The sequence below is a fragment of the Tripterygium wilfordii genome, chromosome 16 (genome assembly GCF_013401445.1).
Source record: "Tripterygium wilfordii isolate XIE 37 chromosome 16, ASM1340144v1, whole genome shotgun sequence".
Taxonomy (NCBI): domain Eukaryota; kingdom Viridiplantae; phylum Streptophyta; class Magnoliopsida; order Celastrales; family Celastraceae; genus Tripterygium; species Tripterygium wilfordii.
Genome location: NC_052247.1, coordinates 2,162,086 through 2,189,465, shown reverse-complemented (window position 1 = coordinate 2,189,465; position 27,380 = coordinate 2,162,086). Strand labels below are relative to the sequence as shown.

General features: G+C 38.6%; 5 protein-coding genes across 9 annotated transcripts; 2 read left to right on the top strand and 3 right to left on the bottom strand.

Moving 5' to 3' along the window:
- Positions 1–378: 378 nt before the first annotated feature.
- Positions 379–2,560, bottom strand: LOC119981273 (probable mannose-1-phosphate guanylyltransferase 2). Its single transcript, XM_038824331.1, has 2 exons — positions 2,480–2,560; positions 379–1,053 (listed from the first exon to the last, which is right to left on the bottom strand). Exons 1-2 carry the CDS (start codon positions 2,558–2,560, stop codon positions 379–381), a joined length of 756 nt encoding a protein of 251 aa, XP_038680259.1.
- Positions 2,483–6,395, top strand: LOC119980281 (eukaryotic translation initiation factor 3 subunit G-like). The gene is made up of 2 exons (XM_038822919.1): positions 2,483–2,895; positions 5,620–6,395. The coding sequence occupies exons 1-2, from the start codon at positions 2,559–2,561 to the stop codon at positions 6,162–6,164; spliced, it is 882 nt and encodes a 293-aa protein (XP_038678847.1). The 5' UTR covers positions 2,483–2,558; the 3' UTR covers positions 6,165–6,395.
- A 635-nt stretch (positions 6,396–7,030) lies between these two features.
- LOC119980333 (ultraviolet-B receptor UVR8-like) lies at positions 7,031–14,273 on the bottom strand. Of its 5 annotated transcripts, none has more exons than XR_005463854.1 (12): positions 13,836–14,273; positions 13,091–13,164; positions 12,908–12,992; positions 12,658–12,789; positions 12,328–12,564; positions 11,959–12,201; positions 11,719–11,762; positions 9,515–9,697; positions 8,814–8,904; positions 7,600–7,813; positions 7,450–7,493; positions 7,186–7,282 (listed from the first exon to the last, which is right to left on the bottom strand). XR_005463854.1 is itself a non-coding variant. In XM_038822995.1 (11 exons), exons 1-11 carry the CDS (start codon positions 14,047–14,049, stop codon positions 7,160–7,162), a joined length of 1,470 nt encoding a protein of 489 aa, XP_038678923.1. In that variant the 5' UTR covers positions 14,050–14,262; the 3' UTR covers positions 7,031–7,159. The 5 variants fall into 5 exon arrangements, 2 of the variants coding, with proteins under 2 accessions (XP_038678923.1, XP_038678924.1); XR_005463856.1 differs by having other exon boundaries at positions 7,600–7,711; positions 13,836–14,270; XM_038822995.1 differs by lacking the exon at positions 7,600–7,813 and having other exon boundaries at positions 7,031–7,282; positions 13,836–14,262.
- Positions 14,274–17,666: 3,393 nt separating this feature from the next.
- LOC119980331 (probable methyltransferase PMT11) lies at positions 17,667–24,043 on the top strand. The gene is made up of 9 exons (XM_038822994.1): positions 17,667–18,546; positions 18,899–19,048; positions 19,133–19,403; positions 19,595–19,705; positions 20,446–20,605; positions 22,134–22,391; positions 22,494–22,616; positions 22,983–23,060; positions 23,418–24,043. Exons 1-9 carry the CDS (start codon positions 17,893–17,895, stop codon positions 23,623–23,625), a joined length of 2,013 nt encoding a protein of 670 aa, XP_038678922.1. The 5' UTR covers positions 17,667–17,892; the 3' UTR covers positions 23,626–24,043.
- Positions 24,044–24,834: 791 nt separating this feature from the next.
- LOC119980330 (protein phosphatase 2C 37-like) lies at positions 24,835–26,641 on the bottom strand. Its single transcript, XM_038822993.1, has 4 exons — positions 26,092–26,641; positions 25,686–26,006; positions 25,486–25,591; positions 24,835–25,399 (listed from the first exon to the last, which is right to left on the bottom strand). The coding sequence occupies exons 1-4, from the start codon at positions 26,557–26,559 to the stop codon at positions 25,050–25,052; spliced, it is 1,245 nt and encodes a 414-aa protein (XP_038678921.1). The 5' UTR covers positions 26,560–26,641; the 3' UTR covers positions 24,835–25,049.
- Between the last annotated feature and the right edge of the window lie 739 nt (positions 26,642–27,380).

Sequence of the window (27,380 nt, the reverse complement as noted above, 5' to 3'; positions counted from 1 at the left end):
TTGGTGTGTTGTGGGCTGCTATCCTATCACTGTTCCTTTCATCACTTTGTTTATCAATCATTTGTTCTTTCTTTCAATTTCTTATTAATCCGAGTCAAACTAGCCTAACATGACAACCACCTAGATTTGTTCTTGTTCTGTCATATAGGGATGACATATTCTGCTGCTTCAGTCTGGGCTAGGCATTGCAAAGGTAGCTTTTTAAGAGAATATTATGCAGGCAATAGAGCAGACCTTATCAGGTTTTCAGCCGAAAATAATGGCTGATGATGTTCATTTGCCAATCCTTGAAGGTGACCCTTCATCATCGTAACACACCGCTCAAACTTACATACACTTGTGTTGGAAATGAACGAACAAATTCAGCATGAAAATTCATCATAGCCTAAGCATGACTATCTCTGGCTTCCAAATGCTAGATTTAATCTCTTTGTGGGGAAGAGCCACACCACCGTTGGTGTAAATTTCATCGCTCACATGAACATCTTCTCCAAGGATAGTCATGTTTTCTACGCGAGCCCGTTGCCCGACAGTGGAGTGCCAGCCGATGATACTGCTTGCAATGCAGGCGTGCCTTTTGATGTGCGCTCCACGTATCACCGAGCAGCACGAGAGCCGAACTCCAGCTTCAACTACACAACCAGGACCTATTGCAACATCAGGTCCTATCAAACATCCCATTTTGGCAGTCTCGTCCACCAAGACATTTCCTACGATGTTAGGGACAGTTGCCAATTTAGTAGAAGATCTATTTCGCAACGAATCTAGATACAGTCTCAGGCCAGTAATATAATCCCTTGGCAGTCCAATGTCCATCCAAAACCCAGGTAGAACCATTGCAAATAGCTTATTATCAGCAGCAATTTTCGGGAATACCTCTTTCTCAGTCGAGGTGGGCCTCAGTTCAATTCGATCAAGAACAGAAGGATTCAATAGATAAATTCCCGCATTGATTTTGTTACCAACAAATAATTTTGATTTTTCTACAAATCTCTCGACTTTCCCCGTCTTTTCTTCCATGACCACCACACCATAATTTGATGGCTCATCCACCTGTAAAATAAAGTGGATTATTTTCTATTTTACAGACACATTCATGTTTAGGTAATATGATGTGGATGTTCTTATATACAAAGCGTACGAAATAATGAACGTGAACGTGAAGATCGGGGCAAAGTGTGTTATTTCATAGAAGTTTTGGGGTTGTTTCGAATTTTGGACTTCTTATTGTGCGGATAAAAGAGTACTCAAAACAAATATACCATAGGTTTTTTGTTTCCTCTTTTTGCCTATTTCTTGCATGCTAATAAATTAATAAGTGTCCAATGGAGAGGGACCATTGATGGTGATGGCCAAAGGGTCAATTATGATTGGTGTCATCATGGTACTACAATATATGAGGCCACTTGCAATGGTATGTAATTATTGAGCCAACAAAGATGTTGTCTTTTGTTGATGTAGTTGTATTGTGAAACATATTTTGCTTATATGGTTGTATTGGGAGAAATGTTTTGCTGATGTAGATAGATTGGTATTTTGTGTTTTGGTGTAGTTTTGTTGTGGATAATATAAAGGAGTAGAATGTTGTTAGACACCATGTTCGGTGGAAAAAGAAAGTACATAGAAATTTGTGTTTTGTTGATGTGGCTGTATTGGAAGATGTGTTTTACTGATGTGACTGTATTAGAATATGTGTTTGACTTGACTTTTTGTGTAATAGAGGTGAGACTCAAGATTAATTTTGTTGGAGACATTAACACTTACACCATTGCAAGTGCCCTGAGTAGAGATGTAAAATAGGTCGGGCCCGACACAGTATGTCCCAAATATCAGGTATTAGGAGTCGTGCTAGACCTGGCCCCAAGTGCATTAATCGAACTTGGTCATGGTACTACCATATATGAACAGATTTCACCATGCCAGACCTAGAAAATAGATTTTGTTGTGCGAGGTTCGGCATGACCTGTATGGTCAAATATAGCCCGCTAGGACAAATTTGACCAGAGTATGAATTTTAGACATTGAAATGTTCAAAATGTCCCCAAAAAAAGTTACATACCCAAGTAAGGGTGTAAACGGTTAGTTACAATAATTTTTTTTTTCCCGATTTTTGACATGAATTTAATCAAACCGAAAGTCGGTTATTTCAATTATTTTAGTTATCGATTGGTTCTTTTAAAGAAATATGTACATTTTTTTTTTTGAAAATCACCTACTGATTGATTCGGTTATCGATCAGATTGGTTATTCGATTATTTTCTTACAAGCCTAGACCCAAGGCAAAAGCCCAAACAAGAGGGACTAGCCCACAAGGAGAAAACAAACAATCAAAGAACCTCACGCAAAAAAAAATACAAGCCCACGGACCAAACCATGAAAAAACTCCCAAGCCCAATAAAAAAAACCATCAATGGTAGCCCATGAAATCAAGCGGCCCACGAACTACCCTTTAATACTCTATTCACTATCACTGTATAACATCTGTCGAAGAATCCCTAGAGCCACCGCCCAACGCCTCCGCTTTAACTCCCACATCTACGTTGTCTCTCTGAGAAATCATGACACTCGACGTATCGGCGCCGAGGATGCGATGGGGAGAGTTGGAAGAGGACGACGGAGAAGATCTCGATTTCCTGTTGCCTCCTAAGCAGGTAATCGGCCCCGATGAGAATGGCATCAAGAGGGTCATTGAATACAAGTTTGACGACGCTGGGAACAAGATTAAGATAACCACCACCTCGCGCGTCCGCAAGCTCGCCAAGGCTCATCTGAGCAAGCGGGCGATAGAGCGCCGCAACTGGCCCAAGTTTGGTGATGCCGTCCATGAGGATGTTGGTAGCAGGCTTACCATGGTCTCCACTGAGGAGATCCTTATCGAAAGGCCTAGAGCCCCTGGTTCGTATTTCTTGTACATAGTGATATTCCTTGTATATTGATGAGGGTGAATGGCCTGAAGAATTGGGCTTGATTTTTCTTTTATTATTTATTTGTTTATGGTTTTCCTGTCAGACAATCTCAATTCAGCCTTATTGGTAATATTTTTTGTGATTGGTTCAGTAACCTAACCTTGAGCAACTGCTGTTATAGTTTTTCTGTCATTAGATACACCTGTAGAATGCTTAGGTACTTGTTATGATTTCTTTGGAGATATTTCTTTTTTAAAGATCGGGGCTTCTGAGTTACATGGTCATTCGCATCAGTTTGATTTCAAATTCTCTTAATAAGAAATGCAGAAACCTGTTCTGATGTATATTTTTGTTTGATGCACTTTTCATATGTTCTACAAACTGCTTGGTTTAGTTTGATCTAAGATTTGCTTGCTGCTTGGAATTGTTTACACAGATTCCATTAGTAAGTTTTAGGTCTGGAGAGTAACCAAACTATTGTTAGCGGTTTTGGCTAGTGTATAATGTTAATAATTTTGACTTCACCTTTTGTGGTGTATTATGCTATAACTTGATATCTTGGGATCAGAAAAATGTGCCTTTTTTTGTATATTCCAAGTTTAGTACTTTCCAGCATCTTCTCTGCCGTTTTGCAACATTCTCAGGGGCATAGTCTGTTTTTGCTCTAGAATAAAATGTTCTATTTTTGTCAAAAATTTCCAGCAATCCAAGTTTGTCTTTAAATATTATTGCTGTTTCTGCTGGTGATCACTTAAACTTGATTTGATAATTTTTTTTGTATTAGTAGGAAGTCAGTTTACTTGTGTGCCTGATTTGCATGTTTCCATTTTTAAAAGGTCATGCCCCTTGAATTTCTTGTCTAGATTGATTTAATCTTAAGGTGTTCTGCTTTGCTACCTATATTTGATCTATTATTTGAATACGGTGGCCAATTAGCCAGTCACATATCGGCCACGTGGCTATTCTATGTGAATGGTCAGTAAGCTCACCAAGAGCAATGATGTTGGCAGCCTCTATTTGTGAAGCAGAATTACTGTCTTGTTTCCAGGCTGTTAAATACATTTCTACTTCTTTTTGAATGAGAAAAAGGTACTAAATGAGGGTATCAAGGGGGCGAAACAACCTTAGTATAGTGAAACAATGACATCTGTAACATTTTTAAAATTTCATGCCCCATGAGTTTCTTGTCTAGTTTGATTTAATCTTAAAGTGTTCTTCTTTGCTACCTATATTTGATTTATCATTTGAATACGGTGGCTAATTAGCCAGTCACATATCAGCCATGTCATGTGGCTATTTTATGTGAATGGTCAGTAAGCTCACCAAGAGCAATTATGTTGGCAGCCTCTATTTGTGAAGCAGAATTATTGTCTTGCATCGTGGTTGTTAAATACACTTCTTCTTCTTTTTGAATGAGGAAAAAAGATACTAAATGAGGGTATAGTGGGGGTGAAACAACCTAGTCTAGTGAGGCAATGACATCTTTCCATTTTGAAAATGTCATGCCCCATGAGTTTCTTGTCTTGTTTGATGTAATCTTAAAGTGTTCTTCTTTGCTACCTATATTTGATTTATTATTTGAATACGGTGGCCAATTAGCCAGTCACATATCAGCCATGTGGCTATTTTATGTGAATGGTCAGTAAGCTCACCAAGAGTAATTATGTTGGCAGCCTCTATTTGTGAAGCAGAATTATTGTCTTGCATCCTGGTTGTTAAATACATTTCTTCTTCTTTTTGAATGAGGAAAAAAGATACTAAATGAGGGTATCGTGGGGGTGAAACAACCTTAGTCTAGTGAAGCAATGACATCTTTCCATTTTTAAAATGTCATGCCCCTTGAGTTTCTTGTCTAGTTTGATTTAATCTTGAGGTGTTCTGCTTTGCTACCTATATTTGATTTATTATTTGAATACGGTGGCCAATTAGCCGGTCACATATCAGCCACATGGCTATTTTATGTGAATGGTCAGTAAGCTCACCAAGAGAAATGATGTTGGCAGCCTCTATTTGTGAAGCAGAATTACTGTCTTGCTTCCAGGCTGTTAAATACATTTCTTCTTCTTTTTGAATGAGAAATTAAGTTACTAAATGCGGGTATCAGGGGGGTTGAAACAACCTTAGTCTAGTGAAGCAATGACATCTTTCCATTTTTAAAATGTCATGCCCCTTGAGTTTATTGTCTGGTTTGATTTAATCTTAAGGTATTCTGCTTTGCTACCTATATTTGATTTATTATTTGAATACGGTGGCCAATTAGCCAGTCACATATCAGCCACGTGGCTATTTATGTGAATGGTCAGTGAGCTCACCAAGAGCAATGATGTTGGCAGCCTCTATTTGTGAAGCAGAATTACTGTCTTGCTTCCAGGCTGTTAAATACATTTCTACTTTTCGAATGAGAAAAAAGGTACTAAATGAGGGTATCAAGGGGGTGAAACAACCTTAGTCTAGTGAAGCAATGATATCCAGTAGTGGACTAACCTATGTCAATGTCAATATCTGAATAGAATACTAGTGAACCATTCAGCTCTATAGTTTCACAACGAAGATCCTTTCCAATAGCTCTTTTAGTTTGCCTCTTCTTTGGTTATGACGTTTGTGGCTCAATAGAAGCTATGATTTTTGAATTGTCAGCCAGTTTATATTGTGTCAGTTTGTTTAGTTTTTGGTTCCTTATTTAGTAGTTGTTGAATGTTGGTGTTGTCAACAGGTAGCAATCAAGAAGAAACCAAGGTAGCTGGTGACAACTTGGCTCAACTTGGTAAGGGAGGGGCAGTTCTCATGGTATGTAGGACTTGTGGTAAGAAAGGTGATCACTGGACATCTCGCTGCCCATACAAGGATCTTGCTCAACCGACGGAGACTTTTGTTGAAAAACCAGCTGCATCGGAGACTGCTCTTGCCGCTTCTGCTGGCGCCAAGGGAGCATCAACATATGTTCCTCCAAGCATGAGAGCTGGTGCTGAGAGAACTGTAGGATCAGATATGAGGCGAAGAAATGAAGAAAACTCTGTGAGGGTCACCAATTTATCAGAAGACACCCGCGAGGCTGATTTGCATGAACTATTCCGCACATTTGGCTCAGTCAGTCGTGTATATGTAGCTATTGATCAGAAAACTGGTATGAGCAGGGGTTTCGGTTTTGTCAACTTCGTAAACAAGGAAGACGCTGAGAGGGCAATCAATAAGCTTAATGGATATGGTTACGACAATCTCATCCTCCGTGTCGAGTGGGCCACCCCCAGAGCAAGTTAGGATTCCCCTTCTAGTTTACTAGAGTTGGAAGTTAGTATATGCTGGTTATTATTATGTAAGTTCCATGTGTTCCAGTTTCATTGGCTTTGAACGAACTATATGGATTTGCTGGTTTAATTTTACAGAGCTGTTTCGTACAATATGCTGTGTAATTATAGCGCATTAAAATGCAGATTGTATCATTTTAGATTTTGTCATCTATGATTCTAAGGAGTTGATCTGTTTCATGATTCTTTGTTGTGGTTGATCTGTTTTAACGTGTAATTTTCTGTGTTAATGTGAATGGTATGGATTTTGATCGGTATACAATATCTTACATTGGTTTTATCTGCTAACATACCAAAATTAACAGTCTCTCTCTCGAGTCCTGTAATCATCCTTGTCATCTTTCACCTTACCATGATCGAGTGATCTTGGCTCAACTCAAAGAGTCCACAATTACCAATTCTGACTCGAATAAAACTGAGACAACTATTACAAAATCCACATCCATGTCCTTATATGACCCATTTTCGCACAAAACCCCATTAGTAGAGCACTGATAAACACCTTCCTTAGTTTCAAAAACTACGTCTCCCACTCACCGGTAGAAAATTCAAGCAAAAAATTCAAGCATTTGTTTCAAAGACAAATCCAGTAAGCATTACAAGCATAAAAGTATACAGTAAAGATTTTATCGGTTAAGTTGCTTTTGTTGTGATTGTGTGCAACGAGAATTAACTAAACTTTCTAATATTTCAAACGCATTAGATGGTTCAAAATGTGCAAACAAAAAAAAAACACAATGGATCTAACTAATGTCGTACATCCAGGAAGCACTATGTTACTCATGCTGTGATGTTAAACCATAATGAACCCCACCCATAAAAGAACTAGAACAAGCATATATGTATATGCAAACTTTGTAGATACATATACATATAACTTTTTCTATAAACAGAAAGAACTGCCAAACCTAACAAAATATGTGCCAGGGTTTGGGGGAAGTCAGGTTCTCATGTTGGTGTCTCAGCCAGAAGTAGGGTGTGCCACCAGCCACAAGCAATATTTTTAGGGACACAGCCCTCAATAGTGATCTGGGAGGGAATGTTGCGATCAATCACATCTCCAAGACCAAGCTGTTTCAAACAAACATAAATTGTAAGTTTATCTTAAAATAATAATAGAGAAGCAACAGAGGCTTTGCGATTTAATTCATATTCCATGAAAACCTACTCCTTGATATTCTGAGGTGTCAAAAAGCCAACTGACTTGATACTGTGAACGATCAGTGTTAAAACAATACCTGTCCATACTTGTTCCATCCCCAGCTGAACACTTTTCCATCCTCTACAAAAAAGATGAGCGTATTTAGTTGTCACGTTAATGCATGACAAAATCAGAAGGTTCAAATGTGAATAAATCCAGAGAAATACTAAACAATCCTTTTTTTTACCCGATGAATGAACCGATCTTTGTCATAACATCTAATTAAACATTAGGCCGAAATCAGCTCAAGAAGCATTGTCACCTGCTGCAGCCTCTCAAACACAGATTTTCATGTGGTCCTAAAGCCAACCCAATATCATTAAAAAAACCATTGTCACCCTCCAAATGAAAGATTGATTCTTCTGTTGGTATTCTTTTCCGAAATTGAATTAGCTGTTGACCTATATTTAGCAAGCACAGTGCAAACTTTTTCATCTTTGACAGCAGGAATCTTTGGTATTTGATTTGTCATCAGCCAAAGCATAGTAATTTATTTATGGGTATCTTAGACTTCCATAACATGGAAGCTGATGAAAGTCTTAGATAGTTCCATTAAGCATAAACTTGCAGATGCTCAACTAAATCACCCACTAGTGCTATCCTTCAGTTGCTTGATAATACCGGAAAACGTTGTGTAAGAACAACAATTTGAGCTCAAACAACGATATTTAGCACTTATTGTGCATCGTGCAAATCCATGACACATGCACAAGAACTCGGATCCATGAAGTTCAGCAGTTGTTTTGCACAATACAGTAAACTCTCTCTATAGTAATACTATTGGGACCAAATCAATTTTACTACTATGAGGAGGTTATCACTTAACAGTGGTGTATTTACAAAAATGATTTTTTTGACTTAATTATCCTTAATGAAAGTAATATAAATACAACATACAATATTAAAAGTGGAGTAGATCAATTTTTAAGATGTACACAGTTGAAAAAGAGACATTTAATCACAAAATTCCAAGATATAACTAGGTCGTGCATGTAATCATTAGGAAGACAGGTAAAAGAATCATCATAGAAGTCTACCATCTTGCATTGCTCCCCATAATGCTTTTATTTTTAAGCAAATTTTAAACATAAAACAGGACAACCAATGCGATCTTCAACTAATTCATGTTTCAACTTACGTTTTAAATGTGACATATTTTTGGTTTTATCAACAATTATTACTGTATGGAGGGAAGTCTTAAGACGGGATCTAAGAAATTATAACTTATTCGAATGTGGATGTTGTTCTTAATTATAACCGGTCCAAGATGGGACTGAAATTTTTTATGACTAGATGGAGGTTATGCCAAAGGGACAATTACTACAGAGAGGTTTTACTGTAATAGCATTTTTCCTAGATTTATGGCCACGAATGGAAGCGTGTAGTGCAACACAAACCTACCTGTGACTACAACACTGTGACGAGCCCCACAAGAGACGACCTTCGCTTGCAAATTTTCCAAATTTGGAGTATCGAGAAGCCTAGGGAGAGTCTGTTTCAGAAATTAAAAAAAAAAAAAAGAGTGAAGTCAGTGTCATTTTGCTTCCAATCAAAACATTCATAAACAAGTCATTATAACATCGCCACCAACAGGCTGAAACAATCAGTAGTGATGTTTGATTCTCTCTTTCTAGAACTCAATACAATGTTTATGTACAATACATCTAGCAATCCACACTGAAAGTAACAAATCAATAAAACAAAGAGTCAACAGGCTAATTCTACAATTTCAGATGGTAAACCTAGTCCTTGTAACAGCATGTCATGGCACTGCTAAGGAAAAGGACTTGCAATATGTTAGTAGAGTCTATACATTGTAAGTAAAAACAATATGTTCATGAATATGAACAGCTTAAGATAGTATTTATCAAAAATGTAGTTTGGCGCATTCATATAGATCATAAAATAGAAATGGTCATTAATCACTCAATAAAATAGAAAGAATTCCTAGTGGTAACTCATTACCTACTTCTAATTGGCATTTTTCCTGTATAAAACATGATGCATTTCTTAATTCTTACCAATATAAATTTGTTTAACCATGCGTTTTACTTCATACTGCATTCCCATTATGAAAAGCAAACAGGCCCTTAAGAGTTTACCTCAGCTTGATCACTCCCAGTTCCCAACTGACCAAACTGATTCCCGCCAAATGCATACACATCACCATCAGCAGAAATGCATACAGTGTGCCACAATCCTGCTGCAACACCTTCTATACGGATCCCCAGTAAGGAAGACACACAAGTTGGGCTTAGCTCATCATCTGTGCTTCCTTGCCCACACTTGACAAAACAATGAGGCAATAAAAATATTGTCACTAATTCGCAATAACATACAAAAATATGAAGCAACCGAATTGACCAAGAGGACATATGAGAGACAATGGTAAAAGTAATAGAGTAGATAATCCCTTGCAAGAGTGATCTTCATCTTGATTTACTGTGCTTTTTTCTCCACCAATTTCTACTTTACCTACATATTGATCCTGAAGATCAGTTAATAGTCAAGAAAATCCATCTTGTTTCAGGGAGGGATATGAGATTGAAAAGGATGAACATGCCAATAAATGCAGAAGAACAAGGTTCCAACAAAATATACTATGAATTAAGGAGGTAAAAAGCATTCATGATGAGTTAACCCAACAGAATTAGTTCATGTCTTGTGCTTCAACTCAACTGGATTGAAGTTGAATAAGATCTGAGTAAAGAATAACGAAGCAGGAATATTGCTTCTAATGTGATGTGGACTTAGGAAATTACTAGTAAACCACTGTTTATGATATAATAGATAGAGTTTGCTTGAGCATGAACATCCGGTGTTCCCCCTCCCCACCATTTAGGAACTGTAAGTAGAGAACAGTTTAACGGAAAAAGACGACACTAGGATATGTTAACAGAAGCAACACCGTCAAATGGGCAATATGGTAGCAAGAAGATTTGAATAGGCGACACACATAATTCAAATAAGGTGATATTTACACCTTCAATTTAGTCAAGCAAGTTACTGAAGCAACTAATAAGGTACCGAAACTCTGAAACATTGGAGAACCCAAAATTAATGCGTTCAAGTGCCATAAAGGACATAAAGATTGAAGGCAGATTAACTTGAAAGTCCGAATAGAGGATTATATTTGTATCTTTTACTTCTTATAAGCCACAAAAACCTTACTTGGGCTACTTTTCTTACTATTGCACCAGCAGTATGTAAAAGTACTTTAGAGTTTACACCATTTCAATTCTAATGCCAAAACATAATAATAGAAACCATCATATCATGACTTTGCTTTAACTTTCACAAGTTCCAACATGTCCAGGCATCACTGATATAGTGATATGCCAACCAAAGCACATGATTGTCCAAATATGGACCACCAGTCCAAAGATCGTGGGTTAGAGATGGAAGTCAGATTTAGTTGATGGAAAAATAATAGTGAAGCACAGATCGAGTTTTCATCATAATGAGTGGGAGAAAGAAAAAACCAAGTCACCCATGCAAACGAACTAGCTAGAAAACTTGAACTCAAACCATTAGTTAAGTTACCCCAACCAAGATGAAAGAATACCCACAACATCTTCAACCATGGAGAAATTAGTGCAAATAGTAGATTTCTTTTGAACGAAGTCCCACCTTCACCTTACAAGTCACTTCACATAGGTCAATTAGACAGATTTTGCAACAGGTGTTAAAGCAGGGGGGGAAACGAGAAATCCCAAAATGTATTTTGCTGGCTCATTTCAGATCGCATTTTCAATTCTTCTAGAAAGAAAAATTAAATACAAATAGGAGGAGCACGTTGCCGACATAGTTCAGTACAGCATAGCGAATGATATTTACCAGAAGTAGGCAATAGCAGACTCTGTCATATGCGTATACTGCCAACACTTACTATAAAACCACAGCCCTAAAAAAATTCTGAAAGTTTATCATTTCCAAAATTAATTCATAGAGGATTGAGGATATGGGATTAGTATAAACCAGTGCCTGATTGATCGTGCATCTGCTTAATTTCCAAATTGTACCCTATTCAATAGATTTTTTTCCATAGGTAGGTAGACAACTCCCGTTCATAAGGCTCTCTTAGTGAGCGGAGTCTAGGACAGGCAGGATGTACGCAAACTTCCCTCACATAATATGTGGAGAGTGTGTTTTCAGAAATTGAACTTGTGATTTCTATGATTTCTAGGTTGCACCACTGCAACTTTACCACTGGGCCACATGCTCACCTGTATTAATTATTATTCATAGAAGAAAGAAAATGATGAATGTAAATTTACAATGCAAATATCTTGCTATTGCAAAGTACCTGTCCATAGAGTCCCCATCCAAAAGTAAGTACCGCTCCAGCATCTGTTGATTGAAGAAATTTTATAAGGACATGAAACCATTACAGCATACATAGAGATTTATGTTACATGAATGAATAGATAAAAGGAAACAAACCAGATATCCAACTAATTGGACAGCTCAGCTTTACATACTATACAGATTTAGCTGTAAAACCTCACATTTAGACTGCAAACCTAGTAATTTCACTCCTACATACCTGTTATTACTGCACTATGTCGCCCTCCACAAGCAATCCCCCTCACACAAGTTCCAGGAACTCTAAAACTCTGTCCCTCTTCTGAACTCATGCATCCCCAAGTAAGTGCTGCAGTTCTATCTTTTGCATAGGAAGATGGGTCAATGCAAGGCACAGGATGTGGAGAGGACACCATACGTATCCTAGAGCCTAAACCAAGCTGCCCTTCACCTCCATAGCCCCAACCCCACACTTGTCCTATATCTGAAAATTTAAGAGAATTAGGATACATCGAATGTAATACTTTACATTAAAGATCTGTACATTGCAGACAGGCCAACAATAAGTCTTGGTAAGGGTCATCATTGCTCCAAGATATCAAGAAGTTACCTGACAATACTAAGGTATGCCGCCCGCCAGCAGCAACGGTTGTGATCCTCACACCAGGGTTCAATGCAACAAGACAAGGCAACGCTGAGAGAGTTTCATCACCAGAGGATGAGCTTTCAGGTGCTTGTTTTACTGATGATATTCTCCTTCTCTTTGTACCGTCATCTCCCCCTCCTCTACCATCAATACTAGTCAAAGTTCCACTGTTGGATCGTGAGCCTTGTGATTTGGCACTCACTGGAATAGAATTTTCAAATTTCATCGAATTAGTTAGAAACCAACTAAATACGCTCAATTTTTCATTTTTATAAACTAGCCAAACTGAAGTACCATGTTCTGTCAAAAATACGTTTTGTCTTTCAAATGTCTCTTTTTCCAATGTTGCCACAGTCAATGTATCACCAATCACCTTTCCAGAAGGAATGCACTCTTTCCATCCCCAGGTATAAACTTCTCCACTATCTGTATACCAAAAATGAAGTATAGTACTCTATTAGTCAAGTTTTCAAATTGATCATCAGTCAGAAGTAATCAAACTTATAAAATTTCTTTATTACATGTAAAAAGAAATGAGTATTACCAGTAACTGCAATGCAATGGGCCCAACCTGCTGCAGCTCTTACAATAGAAGCTTCAGTTGGAAGAGGGAAAGGCTCTGGGAGTTCCTAAACAAGTGAAGGGAAAAAGAAAAGATATGATCAGGTCAAGAACGAGAAATATAAAAACTTGAGCGAATTGGCAGTGATACATAGTGCTGCACTACCCCATGCTTTCCAGATGTGATATAGCTTTGACCTAGATCATCCGTTGAACCCCATGTTATGAGCTTTCCAGACTCTGATTGAGAAACAAGCATGAGTAAAGACCCAACTATAGATAAATTGATAACAGAAATAGATAATTGAAGCTTGAATGGTATAACCTCTTTAAAGTCAGGAGGAAAGGAAAGGAAAGGAGTTGATATTATGACCAGTTATTAAAAGTATATCCAAACAAGTGCCCTAAAGTAGACAATCTTATGCAAGATGTTCATAAAAAGGAGAAACCTAAAAAATTACTAGAAAATAAGAATAAAAACAAAGCTCAAGGAAGCGGAAATCTTCAAATCTCACAGGCCAAATTAATATAAAATTCTGTCTCACTATTGCAGTCCCTACATGAAGTTCAAATTCAGCATATAAAGGATGATTTAAAGATAAATAATGAACCAAAATAGATTACGAAATCTGAAATCTTCGTCGTGTTAGGCCAAGCAGAGCAAAATCAACTGCTTTCTGAGCTTAATATCTAGTAGGCACACTTGATTAAGCAGATTTCACCCTTCGTGGAAAGCAAAGCGACTTGAAACATATGATTCAAAATCTTACTTTTCCCTCATTTTTCTCGGAAATCAAACAGAGGTAGATTCAGTAACAACATTGCACTTAAAACACGAACACATCAAATCAAAAATAATTTTTACAGAAAGTCTTTCAAATCGAAAAAATCAAAAGAGCAAAAGAAAGCACCAGAAATTGCCATCGCGAAACCACAACCCCTTCCGCAAACATCCTTCCACGCATGCCCTACGGAATCAGCGGATGCCGGACTCCGCACGGCTACCGGAGACAAAATATGAGACCTTTGTGGTAGAGCTCCAGGAAGATATCCCCACATGTAAACCAACTTCTCCCTCGCAACCTCCTCCACCTCCATTTCCTCTCCTCTCCCCTCCCCATTCATGTCTGTCTCGCGAGAAACCACGAAACAGCACAGATTTAGTACTTACTACCAAAATTCCTTCCTAATATTTTTCTGTTTGGAAGCCGAGAAAATGAGTGGGAAATACTGTGGACTGCTGCAGTCTTCACTCTTTAGCTTCACACTGACCTAAAATCAAAGCTTCATTGTTGTGCATAAATTTGGGGGCGAATCATTTTCGGGGGAACGAGGGGTGCCGCGTAGGATGCTCGCGTGGCTTAAAGGAACACGTGGCGAGACTTGAGCCAGCAGATGCCTCGGGGAATTCTAGCCAAGAGTTGGGCAGAAGTTTCTGGAAGGCTAGTAAGCTTACTGCAGTGGGTGGCGTGTACGCTTCTTTAAACGACAGGTGGCTGCTTCCCCTGCTAGGGCCAACTAATTATTATATGTAATTCCACGTGGCATACCATGACGGGTGGACCAGGATTGGCCGACATTTACGTGCGGGACACGTGGAACGAAACAGAACTCTCGTGAATCCTAGTCAATAGTCATCGGTGTGGATGACGGGGGTAGGCGGTGACTTATAAAATTGTTGGTTGATATACGTTGGACGCATGGTGGGTCATGGAATCGCACACCCTTTTCTTCACCCTTGTATCTAGGGTGGCAAAATTCTATTCGGATGATCGAATTTGTCTAATCCATGTTAAACCAACTATGAACATAAGTTATATGTTCGAAATCTGGGTTCAAACACAAAATTTTTGTTTGATTTAAAATCGGATCTTAGTTCAAACGTATAAATCTTGTCTAATTTATTTGTTCGAACTCAAACCTAGATTAAGTTGTTCGATTTACTTATCCGGACTTAAAGCAATCTGAATTCGATCAATTACATATGTCCGAAATCCAATTCAAATTAAGGTCGGACATATAATATCTCGTTAACACATGATGTTGTCCTACCAATAACCGATCTGAAATCGATTTTTTTTGCCACCCCTGCATGTATGCTAGTTTGGGCATTAAACAAAGATTTAGGAATGTGATTTGACACTTTAAGTTTTGATTCCATTTTTTAACATTAAAGTCATTCCTAGAATCCTTTAGATCCATGAGACTATGTGAGAGAGTATGAAATCTATTTCTATATAATGTATGATGTTTCACTTAATGTATGATTCATGATAGAAATGAATTAAAAAAAAAAGAATAAACATGGTAAGTTTGTGTTGATGTTCTCATAAATTAATGCAGCCGAACTCAAATTTTTAAAATAAAAACTTGGTTTAGCTCCCGTAGATGCTGGCCAATTTCCTAAAATATAAGAGACACACGCAAGATATACTAGCCAACTATAATTTACACCATGGAAGGTCATTGATAACTATTACTTGAAGTTTTTGAAGATCAATACAAGAGAACAAAACAACTAGCAAACAAAACTACAGAAAAGTCTAAAATCTCTCACGAGACTCGTTTCAAAATCCAAAGTCTCAGCTTGAAGCACAACTCAGAGAGCTAACTAATCTCCAACAAATACATACATATCCATAGAGACTAGACCTATAAATACAATAAGAAGGAGATACAAAATCAAGATAGAAATGAGATTACAAACCAACGGGAGAAAACCTCCAATATCGATTGATGCTTGTGCACGAGGGAAGAGAACTGAACTAGAAGTAGACTAAGAAGAACTAACTTCAACAAAATATCCAAACTCTCCTTTCCCACTTGCCATTGCCCTCTTATATCGTGCGAAGGAGGTGATTGCTAAATTTGATGGTTCTGGGCGTTAAGTACCAACCAAACCAAGTTGCGAACTATTTAAATAAGTCCAATGCCAAGATGATAGTTAACATTCTTTTAACATTGAAGATGCATGCATGACATTCTTAGGAGACACTGATTTACCTTGGGATTCATGATGAACCATTGGAAATTTCCCTTTATCTTTCTTGATCTCTTCCTCCAAGGTAGAAGAAGTCGTAGATGCAACAAATCTAACAGGGTAATTACTTGACCTACTAGATTTAACATCCATAGCTCTATGTGTGAAGTCAATCCCACGTACAATTTCTAAGAGCTAAGAATCTCATCAAGTTTGGTGTTTATGTGATCTACATCCACTTTGGAAACACTATATTGAGCGCTAGATAAAGCAAATTCAAGTTTAGAAATTATACCTCTCAAATGAGTGGACTCCTCTTTGCTCTTGCATGCTCCCTTGAACTTTGTGTAGCAAACATATCAACCTTGGGAGAACCACACCCCAAAACTTTAGCTTATGAGGTAATTAGAGAGCCAAATGCCCATATAAATTCTACATCGGAATCTCATACTTCCGATGTGGGACTCAAATGGTAACATTCCACCACGCTCTGTAGCCCTGGTGCCCACCCGGATTGACTTTGCACTAGCTAGTCTCGGCGTCACCACCCTTGTGGGTTATCACTAACTAGTTTCCGGACGAACACTGCTATGCCGAAGTCACCACCCGTGCCGCACGATTGCAATTGAGAGACGTGGTGTAGCCTCTTATACAAATTGATATGAACCTTGGGAGAATCACACTCCAAAAACTAGCTTATGAGGTTGGAGAATCCAATGTCCACGTAAACCCCACATCAAAAATTCAAAATCCCATACTTCCGATGTGAGACTCAGATCATAACATTTCATTCTATGGATCTACAACGCCTTTCAAGCACCCTTTTCTCCTTCCCGATTGCTTCATACTTCACTTTCAATTTTTTGTGAGCCATCTTAAGTTTGATAAATTCGCTAAAGAGTTCACTCTATGCTTTCTAAGAGATACATCATCTTCATCAACTCATCATCACTTGAACAAACATCTTCGATCACTTTGAGAATCCTCACAAGAAATAGATGCAACAAAGACAGTATAATTATACCCCTTTCTTTAAGCTTGGTATCCAAGGATGACTCAACATCACTAAGTGACTTAGTGTGCCTTAATCTTAATTCTTATTTGGCTAAACTTTTGCAATCATGGAATTAGGTTAGGATCCATTTGGAGTAGAATAAGATTTCGTATAGCAATAAAATTATCTTTTAATGATATTAGCAAGTGTTTGGCCAATTTAAAAAAACTTAGGATTTTATAATTTTATGCAAAATGAGACATTTATACGGTGTAGACCGTATAACATTAAAACACCTCCAATACGTTTTAATTTTATATGGTGCGCTTAGGATGGAACATGTCAAATGATAAATTAAAAAAAAAAAAACTCATCCTCACTTTAAATACCGAGAGAAAATGTATTAGGTGAACATTGATTGATGAGTTTTATATGCATAACGTTATTTCGAATGACATTATGGAAGGATGATATTTGACAATTTTTTATCATTGCATTACTATAGAAACACATACAAGAATAAAATGATTAAAAAATAATTATTATTTTATCTGGATAATAATCATCACAAATCTTGTCTAAATAACAAACCAAACACTCTGTTCAAATGACACTCGCGGGCAATGTGTTATCTTACAGAGGTATCGAGTCGATAATCTCCTCTCCTAATAATAAGAGTAAAAAAAAAATAGAAGTAAATTTATCATAACTTTATATACCTACTAGTTTTGATTAAAATCAAATTAATCACCTAAGAAAAAGCGTTGAGAACTTGTATATCCTTTCCGTCGGTAGGACGGTAACTATATATAAGCCCGCGGATTTGAGAAATTCCATCGCAATTCACGGCGGTGCCTCGCCAGAACTCCTCCTCCGTAACGGTGGTTGCGTTACTAAGGGGCTCAACTACGCTACTTTGTCACTGAGCTTTACAGATCCCATTCTGTCTAATTACGGAAATAATGCTCCAGATCTGAACGCCGAAATCCCAACCATGAAATCACTCAACGCCACCGCCGATCTCCTCAAGACGCCACTCGTTATCAAGATCTCCGCCTTCACTTTCATCGCTTTTGCCTTCTTTTACTTAGGTAAGCACTGGTCCGATGGCTACCAGCAGCTCATCTTCTTCTCCACCACTCGTCAAACCCCTTCGTTTGTCTCACTCTCCCCCAACCACAACAAGCAATTCAACATCACCGCCATCATCGCTCAAAACGATACAGTTGCTGCCCCAGTTAAAAACCTAACCATACCCTCGTCTGCGGCCTTGACTGTTCCGCCTCCGTTGCCAAGGGTGTTTGGAGTGATTGATGAGAATGGCGCGATGAGGGACGACTTCGAGATCGGGGCGTTCGATCCGGAGTTTGTGGAGAATTGGGTAAATGGTAGCGAGGTTGAGAGTGGGAATGGAGGGAGTCAGGGGTCTCCCAGGTTTACAGTTAAGAGATATGGGCTGTGTCCGACAACTAAGAAGGAGTACATACCGTGCATGGATAATGTGGAGGCAATCAAGAAGCTGAAGTCGACGGAGAAAGGAGAGCGGTTCGAGCGGCATTGCCCCAAAGAGGGTAAGGGCTTGAATTGCTTGGTGCCCCCACCGAAAGGATACCGGCCGCCAATTCCGTGGCCTAGAAGCAGGGATGAGGTATTGCTTTGTTTTATAATTATGTTAAACTTGTTTATTAAATCAGAAATGGAGTGGAATCATGAAAAACTGTTGCTTATGAATTTTTTTTCTTCAATGCTAGAAGAATTGTTGCATTGGGCCAGTTGAGTGATAATGTGATTTGTGAGGTCTTAATAGGTGAATATCCCAAAATTGACCGTTATTTTAAAAAAAACTGAACATCATGTTGCCATATAATTTGGTAAGGCATGATTCCGTTGCTTCTGCAATTGTTACTATTAGTCATTCAGAATTTGGTAGACTGTAGTTGCCTATTCTCGATTGAAACTTTAATGTAAAATTCTTGGTAAGTTTTGTCGTTTCATTGCAGGTATGGTACACGAATGTTCCTCACACACGTCTAGCTGAAGATAAAGGGGGTCAAAACTGGATTTACAGAGAGAAGGATAAGTTCAAGTTTCCTGGAGGCGGCACACAATTTATACACGGGGCAAATGAATACTTAGATCACATTTCCAAGGTTATTCAGTTTTTTAATGAAGAGAAAATTTAATGTGTCATTCTTTCTAGTCTCTTTAATTCCTTTTTTCTTTTATACATGTAGATGCTCCCTGATATAGCATTTGGTCATCATACTCGAGTTGTTCTGGATGTTGGATGTGGTGTAGCAAGTTTTGGTGCATATTTGCTATCACGAAATGTTATAACGATGTCTATCGCTCCGAAAGATGTTCATGAGAACCAAATTCAGTTTGCGCTTGAGCGTGGTGTGCCTGCAATGGTGTCAGCTTTTGCTACTCATCGTTTATTATATCCAAGTCAAGCATTTGATTTGATACATTGTTCAAGATGTAGAATCAACTGGACCCGTGATGGTAATGATCTCTCAATTATTTTGGTAATTAGAACTGAATGGGTATTGCAGTAAATATATTCATACATGGTTCCGGAGATCAATGCTTGTTTTGGTTTGTTGGGGGAGTGGGGATCTTAGATTCTCCCTCTGTTAATTACTTGTGGAATATACTCTGATTGTACTTTCTCTTTTCCATGCTTTGTGGTGAAGATGGGATTTTGCTCCTTGAAGTCAATAGGATGCTCCGGGCTGGAGGATACTTTGCTTGGGCAGCTCAACCAGTTTATAAGCATGAAGAAGTCCTAGAGGAACAATGGGAAGGTACCATTACTTGGAATTACTATGTAACATAGAGAAGTTACAGGAATTTGATTACTCATTGTTTGTTATTTAGTCCCACAAAAAAAGCTCTGTATTCTTCCTTTCAGCATCTTCATTTCTTCAAATAATCATGGATAAACATCCCTCACTTCCCTATGCGAGATTTGTTAGTTTCTAATTAATGATCAAGTTAACAACTCTCACTGACCATGTTATGGTTATGCGGCATTTGTTAATTTCTATTCCCAATGTTTTGATTAAATTATTCTTTGGAATTGGAATTTACAGTGTAAAATATTAATGACATTTGATTTGACAGCTAATGTGAAATCAGCTTAAACACAAAGCTCCAACATAATCCAATCCAGAGTGGTTTTGGAAGAAAAGAAAGAAAAGAAAAGAAAAGAACCCTATGCAAGAGAGAGCTATCCTGTCATGCCTTTGTTGATTATCTTTTCATTTGAACTTCGGGCATCTTGTGCTTGGGTATATGCCAAATTAGGCTAAAAAAGGTGGAAAAGGTAAACTGAGAATCAGGAAGACAATGGAGAAGGGATAAGGGAGCTTAGGGTATAAATAGTTTTTGCTGCCATAGAATAGAGCTTTATTGAGTCTAATCTTCAATTATTCTGATTAGATGACTTGATCATGTATTGTGGTCAATCCATTTCCATTCTGTGATGCTGCTTCTACAGTGGTCATTGATTACACTATTGTGGTCTATCTTTCTCTATTTCCAGAGATGCTCAATCTTACACATCGCCTTTGCTGGGAACTTGTGAAGAAGGAGGGATATGTTGCAATATGGCAGAAACCCTACAATAACAGTTGCTATCTGAGTCGCGAAGTGGGAACTACACCTCCATTGTGTGATCCTGATGATGACCCTGATAATGTGTGGTATGTTTATCTTGTCTGACCTGAAAGATGAGGCTTTCCTGACCTTTAGGTCTTTGATTGTGCTGCATTATTTTCTTGATTATAATGTGCTTCATCGTTACATACTGTTCTGATTTGTCACTGTGACTTTCTCCACACAGACATGGCAGCATAGATTATGTTAATTGACTTTTAGTGATACACATTTAGGAGAATGGAATTTTCATATTTCTTGAGACATAGGACAGCTTTTTCTATCCTCATTTTTTAAGGTTCTTGGGTCAGATTTTAAGCAGCAATGTCTGTTCTTTGGCTGTTAACGGTATCCATGAACAGTATCGTTGAAGGAAATTTTGAGAATTTTTCTTTATTAGGCTTAAATTAAGGTTGTAGGATTGTTTGAGCTCTTGAAAAATAGAAATTTAGGGTTAGAAAAAGTAAGGAACAATCTAGAAACGCTGGAAAAATAAAGAAAACATAGAACAAAGATATAGTTATCTAAGCATCATAACTAGGGTTTCCTTGGCATCACTCCTAAGGATGAGTGCATGTGCATCGCACATTTGAGAAGCAAATCACTTGGTGGAAAATCATCTCGATATTATTAATCATCGTTGTCTACATCATCATAATCGAGAGATTCCATTCATATATGTATCATTGTAAATTTGTAACTGAGAGATTCCATCATATTTATATACTCCCCAGTAATCCTAGTTCTATATGGACTTTACTCTTAAAGTTATCATAACTACCAAAAGCAAACTATTTAAGATCACGACTTTGAGTAGTACATTATTCAATGAAATTAAGCAATAATATCTTATTTTGTCTCCAATGTACATTATTGTTCCCTAATGTATGTTATCTTTGTTGGATAAGTTAAGAGCTAAAGAGTTCATTTAAAATAGCCTAGTGCAAAGATAACAAGATACTTCCAATACATTAATATAAAGAATGGTGTTCAATAAATAGGATGCTTATGGTCTCTATCTACATATTTTATCAGTCCATGGAAGATCCTGTATCTGAGCATACCTGCATGGATTCATTTTTTGTCTGGTAGTCTAATACACCTTAAGAGAACTCACTTTGTGATGTCTACGAACCTGTTGATGGAATCTCCTATTCACGATATATTTTATAACTTTACGGCCTTATCTAAAGTCCTCATGATTTAATCAGCCTAAAATACGAGAAACTCTTTTTTACTTTTCTCTTCTATCCGGGACTGGTCCTGTTGGTGAACCTTCTCTGTGGTAGGTGAATTCTCCCTTTAACTGATTGATTCATAACACTCATTATTTACTCGTTGTTCAAGTATAGGCCTGCTTTAGAATTTATATCTCTGAATGGTCTTGTTATGGATTAAATATCGTAACAGAAATAAAGAGCAACTGTGGTACTTTTCTTGTAGAAATTTTGGCACATCTGAGTAGGCACTTTAACTTACCAGAGTTAAGTCTCTGTTAGTCTCTTTGACCTGAGTTACCCTGTTTTCTAGTTTGTATATATAATTATTGTCACTTCATTATTCTTTTTGCTTTAGGTACGCTGAGTTGAAGACATGCATCTCTCGACTTCCCGAGAATGGGGAGGGAGCGAAGCTTAAGACTTGGCCTGCCCGTTTGCAAGCACCACCTAATAGGCTCCAGAGCGTAAAAATTGATTTTTACATATCCAGGAATGAGCTTTTCAACGCAGAATCGAAATACTGGAGTGAAATAATAGCAAGCTATGTTCGTGCTTTCCGTTGGAAGAAAATGAGAATGAGAAATGTGATGGACATGAGAGCAGGCTTTGGAGGGTATTGTCCTTTTCTAAATGACCCTCTTCTAAATCTCACACGTTTCCATTATGATTTCTTTCATTACTCAATTTTTTATAGTTTATTCTTTTGATTTGACAGATTTGCCGCGGCATTAATTGAACAGAATTTTGATAGCTGGGTTTTAAATGTGGTTCCTGTTAGCGGGCCCAATACATTGCCTGTCATATATGACCGAGGACTTCTAGGAGTCATGCATGATTGGTAATATTCTTAGCTGTTTTCAGTTGGTTGACTATAGGTAGTAGTTTCCATTCTCATTTTGATACGTATTTTATGGTTATGAAGTACTCAACATCTGAAATATTCAAACTACCATAAGAGTTATTCTCCCTACAACTCCTTTGACCATTTTTCTCACTAAGATGTCCAAGTGTCTCCCACCCAAAGAAAAGAAAGAACTTCTGATTTTGTAAATGTTATTAAACTTTCATTTATGTTGTGCTTAAAACGTACATTTACGTGTCATTCATCTCAAGAACAAAAAGAAAAAAGTCGTTTAGTAGTATTTGGATTCTAGTTTTGCTTTGATTGTGACAATTCATAATTGAACTTCATGAAATTTATCAGGTGCGAACCATTTGACACGTACCCAAGAACTTATGATTTTCTACACGCAGCCGGCCTCTTCTCTGTGGAGAGAAAAAGGTATGCCTCTGTTAAAATCAGTTTGTGAAGGTCATCTTGTTTTGGATTCAGCCTTTTTCTTTTTATCAATATTTCCTATTTTGTTCCATTCACTTGATTCCCTGGATACTGCAACCCTATTTTAGGTTTCTAGAGTAAATAAGCCCTGAAGAAGATTTAAATTTTGGTTGATAATGCGGGCTGTAGTAAATTACAAGGTCATTATGATTGTTATTTATTTATATAAACTGTAGGGTGGGAATCATTGAATCTCTGTAGTGATTAACGAATTGGGTAGGTATTCTGGTTTGATGGGGAAAAAAAAGTCTGCTTTACTTCAGTTCTTAATATTATCATTGCCTTTTTCTTTTGTATTAGATGCAATATGTCCACCATCATGCTTGAGATGGATCGGATGTTGAGACCTGGTGGTCATGTATACATTCGTGACACTCTCGATGTCATGGATGAACTTCAAGCAATAGCACAGGCCATGGGTTGGCATTCAAGTTTGCGTGACACATCTGAGGGCCCGCATGCAAGTTATAGGATCTTGACATGTGAGAAACACCTCTTACGTGCTTAAAGCAATTGTTGGACTGTAATATTATGGTGACAGCAACTGTAAAGATAACGAGCTTCGGAATTGCCTTCCTAACATGACCGTCTGATAGTTAATGGATGAGAAATCCTCGCTGCAAAACATAAGGAATTATTTTATTTGATTGCGGGGGAATGTGGTTACTGTGTAGAGACTTACAATTGGACATCTCGGACCGTTTCGGATAATGACTCGTCATAAAGAGCTCGGCAGAGTGCATCCTGAAGTTGACTGGGTTTTCTGGTAAGCTATTTTGGCATATTGTATTTTAGGGATATGAATTACATATTATATAACTCTACATTATTATAATGCATGCGAGTTTTTTTCCTTTATAGATCATTGTAATTGTTATTTGTTGAACTCATATGTGACAAGGAAATAAGCTCCAAGTTTTCAGCTTTTATGTATTTGCTGTATGTTACAAAGTAAATCATCCATTCTTTAAGTTCTGTATTCAGTGTTCCTTCTGGCTGATTCAAAGAGATGTAAAGTGGCCGGCGCGGCCCGAAGGCGGCCAGTGAAGTCTTAACAAGGTAAAGGGGGCTGAAGGCGGTCAGTGAAGTTGTAACAAGGTAGCCGTATCGTAATGTGCGGCTGGATCACCGCCTTTACAGATAAAGGCCAGATTTGAACTAGAAATCATAATCTCTACGGTCTAACCAATGGAGAGAAGCTTCGGGAGTGGTTCATCCTTCTTGAACATACAACTCTACGTTGGATCACGCACTCCGAGTGTGTTCCATCCTTACCATGTTCCCCTTCATCCTCATCATGTCCGTACAATTGGATGTAAGCCTTGAGCTGACAGTTCAACAGACTGGGCGCTTGGGAATTAGGTTCGAGGTTCGGCCGCAATGAAAAAATCAAATTGAACACCTAACAACGTATTTTCACAGACCAAGATCCCAAGAACTACGAGATCGCCCCTTTATTCTAAGGTGACATAGGGATGGATCCACGCGATCGCCTCATTCATTCTAAGGCGACAGGGATCATACCAGTCAATCCTTCTTTTTTCGGAGATCTGGAGAAAGACCCTAATCCATTCATAAGATTTTTTTTCCAACTTGGTCCTTGCTTAAACCTTTGAACAACGTTTTTGATATAATATCTCAAACCCATTATACTTCAATAAAATGCTAAGAGATTACAGATCTGATATGCAGATTCTTAAACAAAGAAAAAACTAACTGAATTTAACAGAGAACTAAAAAGTTCCTCGGTTTAACCATATATTTCTATATCCATACAGCTGCCATTGTTTTGCAGCTTTGTTAACATCCAATCCATTCATAAAAACTGAAATTAAAAAACAAGGGAAAAAAAGGCATTTTACAGAGAGAATTTTCCTCCTCTGTGATGTGCAATTCAATGGAATGAAAATCCTTATTAAAAACTTGTTCATATTATGGAGATGAACCCCCACGTTTTCTCAAATCAATTACGACTACGCTCACGTTGTCCGTGCTATGCCTAGCCAACGCCAGCTTCGTCAGCAGGATAGCCGCATCGGAGCAGGCTTTATCGGAGCTCCCGGCGGAGCTGCTTCCCACGGCTGAATCACTGCCTGGGGAGCAAGGCGGAGATGGAGGCTTTTGTGATCGAAGGCACATGCGCGCAACTCCGCACGCGGTGTCGTTTGAGACAACGTCCCACAGACCATCACTCGCAAGGATCAGACACTCGTCCTCCGCTGTTCGCTCCGTTACGGTCACCTCCGGATCTGGTATCACGTACGGTTTCAGATAATTATCACCTGAAATATACGCAGTTGGATCAATTGTTGTGATACGACGACGTATCGGAAAGGAGGATAAAGGGATGTTAGAGAGTTAATCGTACCAATTGCCCTGGACATAGCAAGGACTCCGAGGACTCTGGCGCCGTCCCAGTAGATTACACGGCCACCGGCGGCTTCGATTCGAGCCAATTCGTCTGGTCTATCAGGCTGCCAATTCGAAAACACAAGCACAAAACAGTTAGCATAAAGATTCCATAGGAGAGTATTTGAAACCAGGAGGGTCAAAAGAAAGAAAGCTAACCTTGTGGTCCGACGAGAGAGGCGTCGCGACACCGTTGCGGCAGAGCACGGCTCTGGAATCGCCACAGTTTGAGACAACGATCTTGTCCGGAGTAACAACGGCCACCACGGCCGTGGATCCAACAGCATCGCACTTTGGAGTTTGAAGGTCACACCGGCCGTTGGATTTCTTTGGATCGTTGACGGATCCCTGCTGCACTTCAGCGTCCATAGACGCAAAGCTTCGCTCCATGGCGTGCTTCCACTCCACTGGCTCACCACCACAGGCGTCCAATTCTTCCTTCACTATCTGATGTAACCGATCCTTACACTTCATCGCCACCTGAAAACAATTAAAATTAAATCAAATTCGCTCAAGAAAGCAGACTATCAAAGCTCCTGATGTTATTAAACTATCAGATGCTTACAATAGAGCCACCGTGGCCGTCGAAAACGCCAAAGAAGTGGAATCCCGGTGAAGTCCCGGTACCTTCCCTAAATGAAGGATGGACTGAGACTGCGTCCTCCATGTCTCTCCGTCTACCACAAACAGAGGTCACGCCGAACTTAGGGCACTCCTGCGCAACCTCATCCTTCGCCTCGACATCGCTCGAATCTCCACTCAGACTCAAAACTTTATTCCTCTCTAATTCATCATCGAATTCCTTTGAACAATTGGAATTCTCCACCGCGTTACTGCAATCACGCGGCATCGACGAAGACGGAGAGTACAGATCGAGCTTCCGTTTTTTCCTACCAGTCTCTAGCAGCGGCACCGCCACATCCGCAACAAACTTAAACGGCAGGAGTTCCAGCCTCCGGTGCTTCTTCGACGTCGCCTCCACCGCAGCAGTAGACTCCGTCTCCCCAACAAATCCACAACAAATCTCTGCCATCAACGAATCAATCAATCCAAACAACAAAAATTAAACTACACTCAATACTCGCTAGAGCTTGGAGAGACGAAAACTCGACGGGAGAGAAGCCATTAAAACGGGTTCGAAAACGGGCCCCACAATGAATTACGGGCATCTGCCCGTCTCCATTAAGGGCAGGGATCCGACACGTAGTGAAAACAAGATGAAATCGCACCGTCCATTTGTCGAACGACGTCTTGTATAATCACCACGTGTAATCGACCTTTTTTGAATAATCCTTGTAATAGTGTAGTTGGTGTGACGTGATTTACGTGGACCAATAAGATTGCAACGCGAGTAGTTGCAATGACCCACCCTTCCTGACACCCTCCCATGTGGTCCTCATACAGAGGCTTGACTTATATTAAACTAATAGCCTTTTTAGGTCCCATAAATATTATATATATATATATATATATTTTTTTTAGTTCTCAATCGTTAGTTACTCTGTGGTTGTTCACAGCTGTTCAATGAAAGCGAGAGAGGGATATCGGGGGACACGTGTGGGGCCACATGTCAAAACTTTTTGATTGAGAATATCTGAGATTGATATTTCTAGATGTCTTACACGTGGCCATCACTGACGTGGAGCCAATGGTGCATCTCCACCCAACCTCGCCTCTTAGAGACACGTCTTGCCCACTTTAACTTATATATATATATGAGAACTTTTCAAATAAGAGTCTAATATATTTTATTTTATGATAACAAATATTACACTTAGTGTCATGTTAACAACTTATAAATTTATAAACACTGTCACAATAACAGATGAATTATAAAATTAAAAAACAAACATC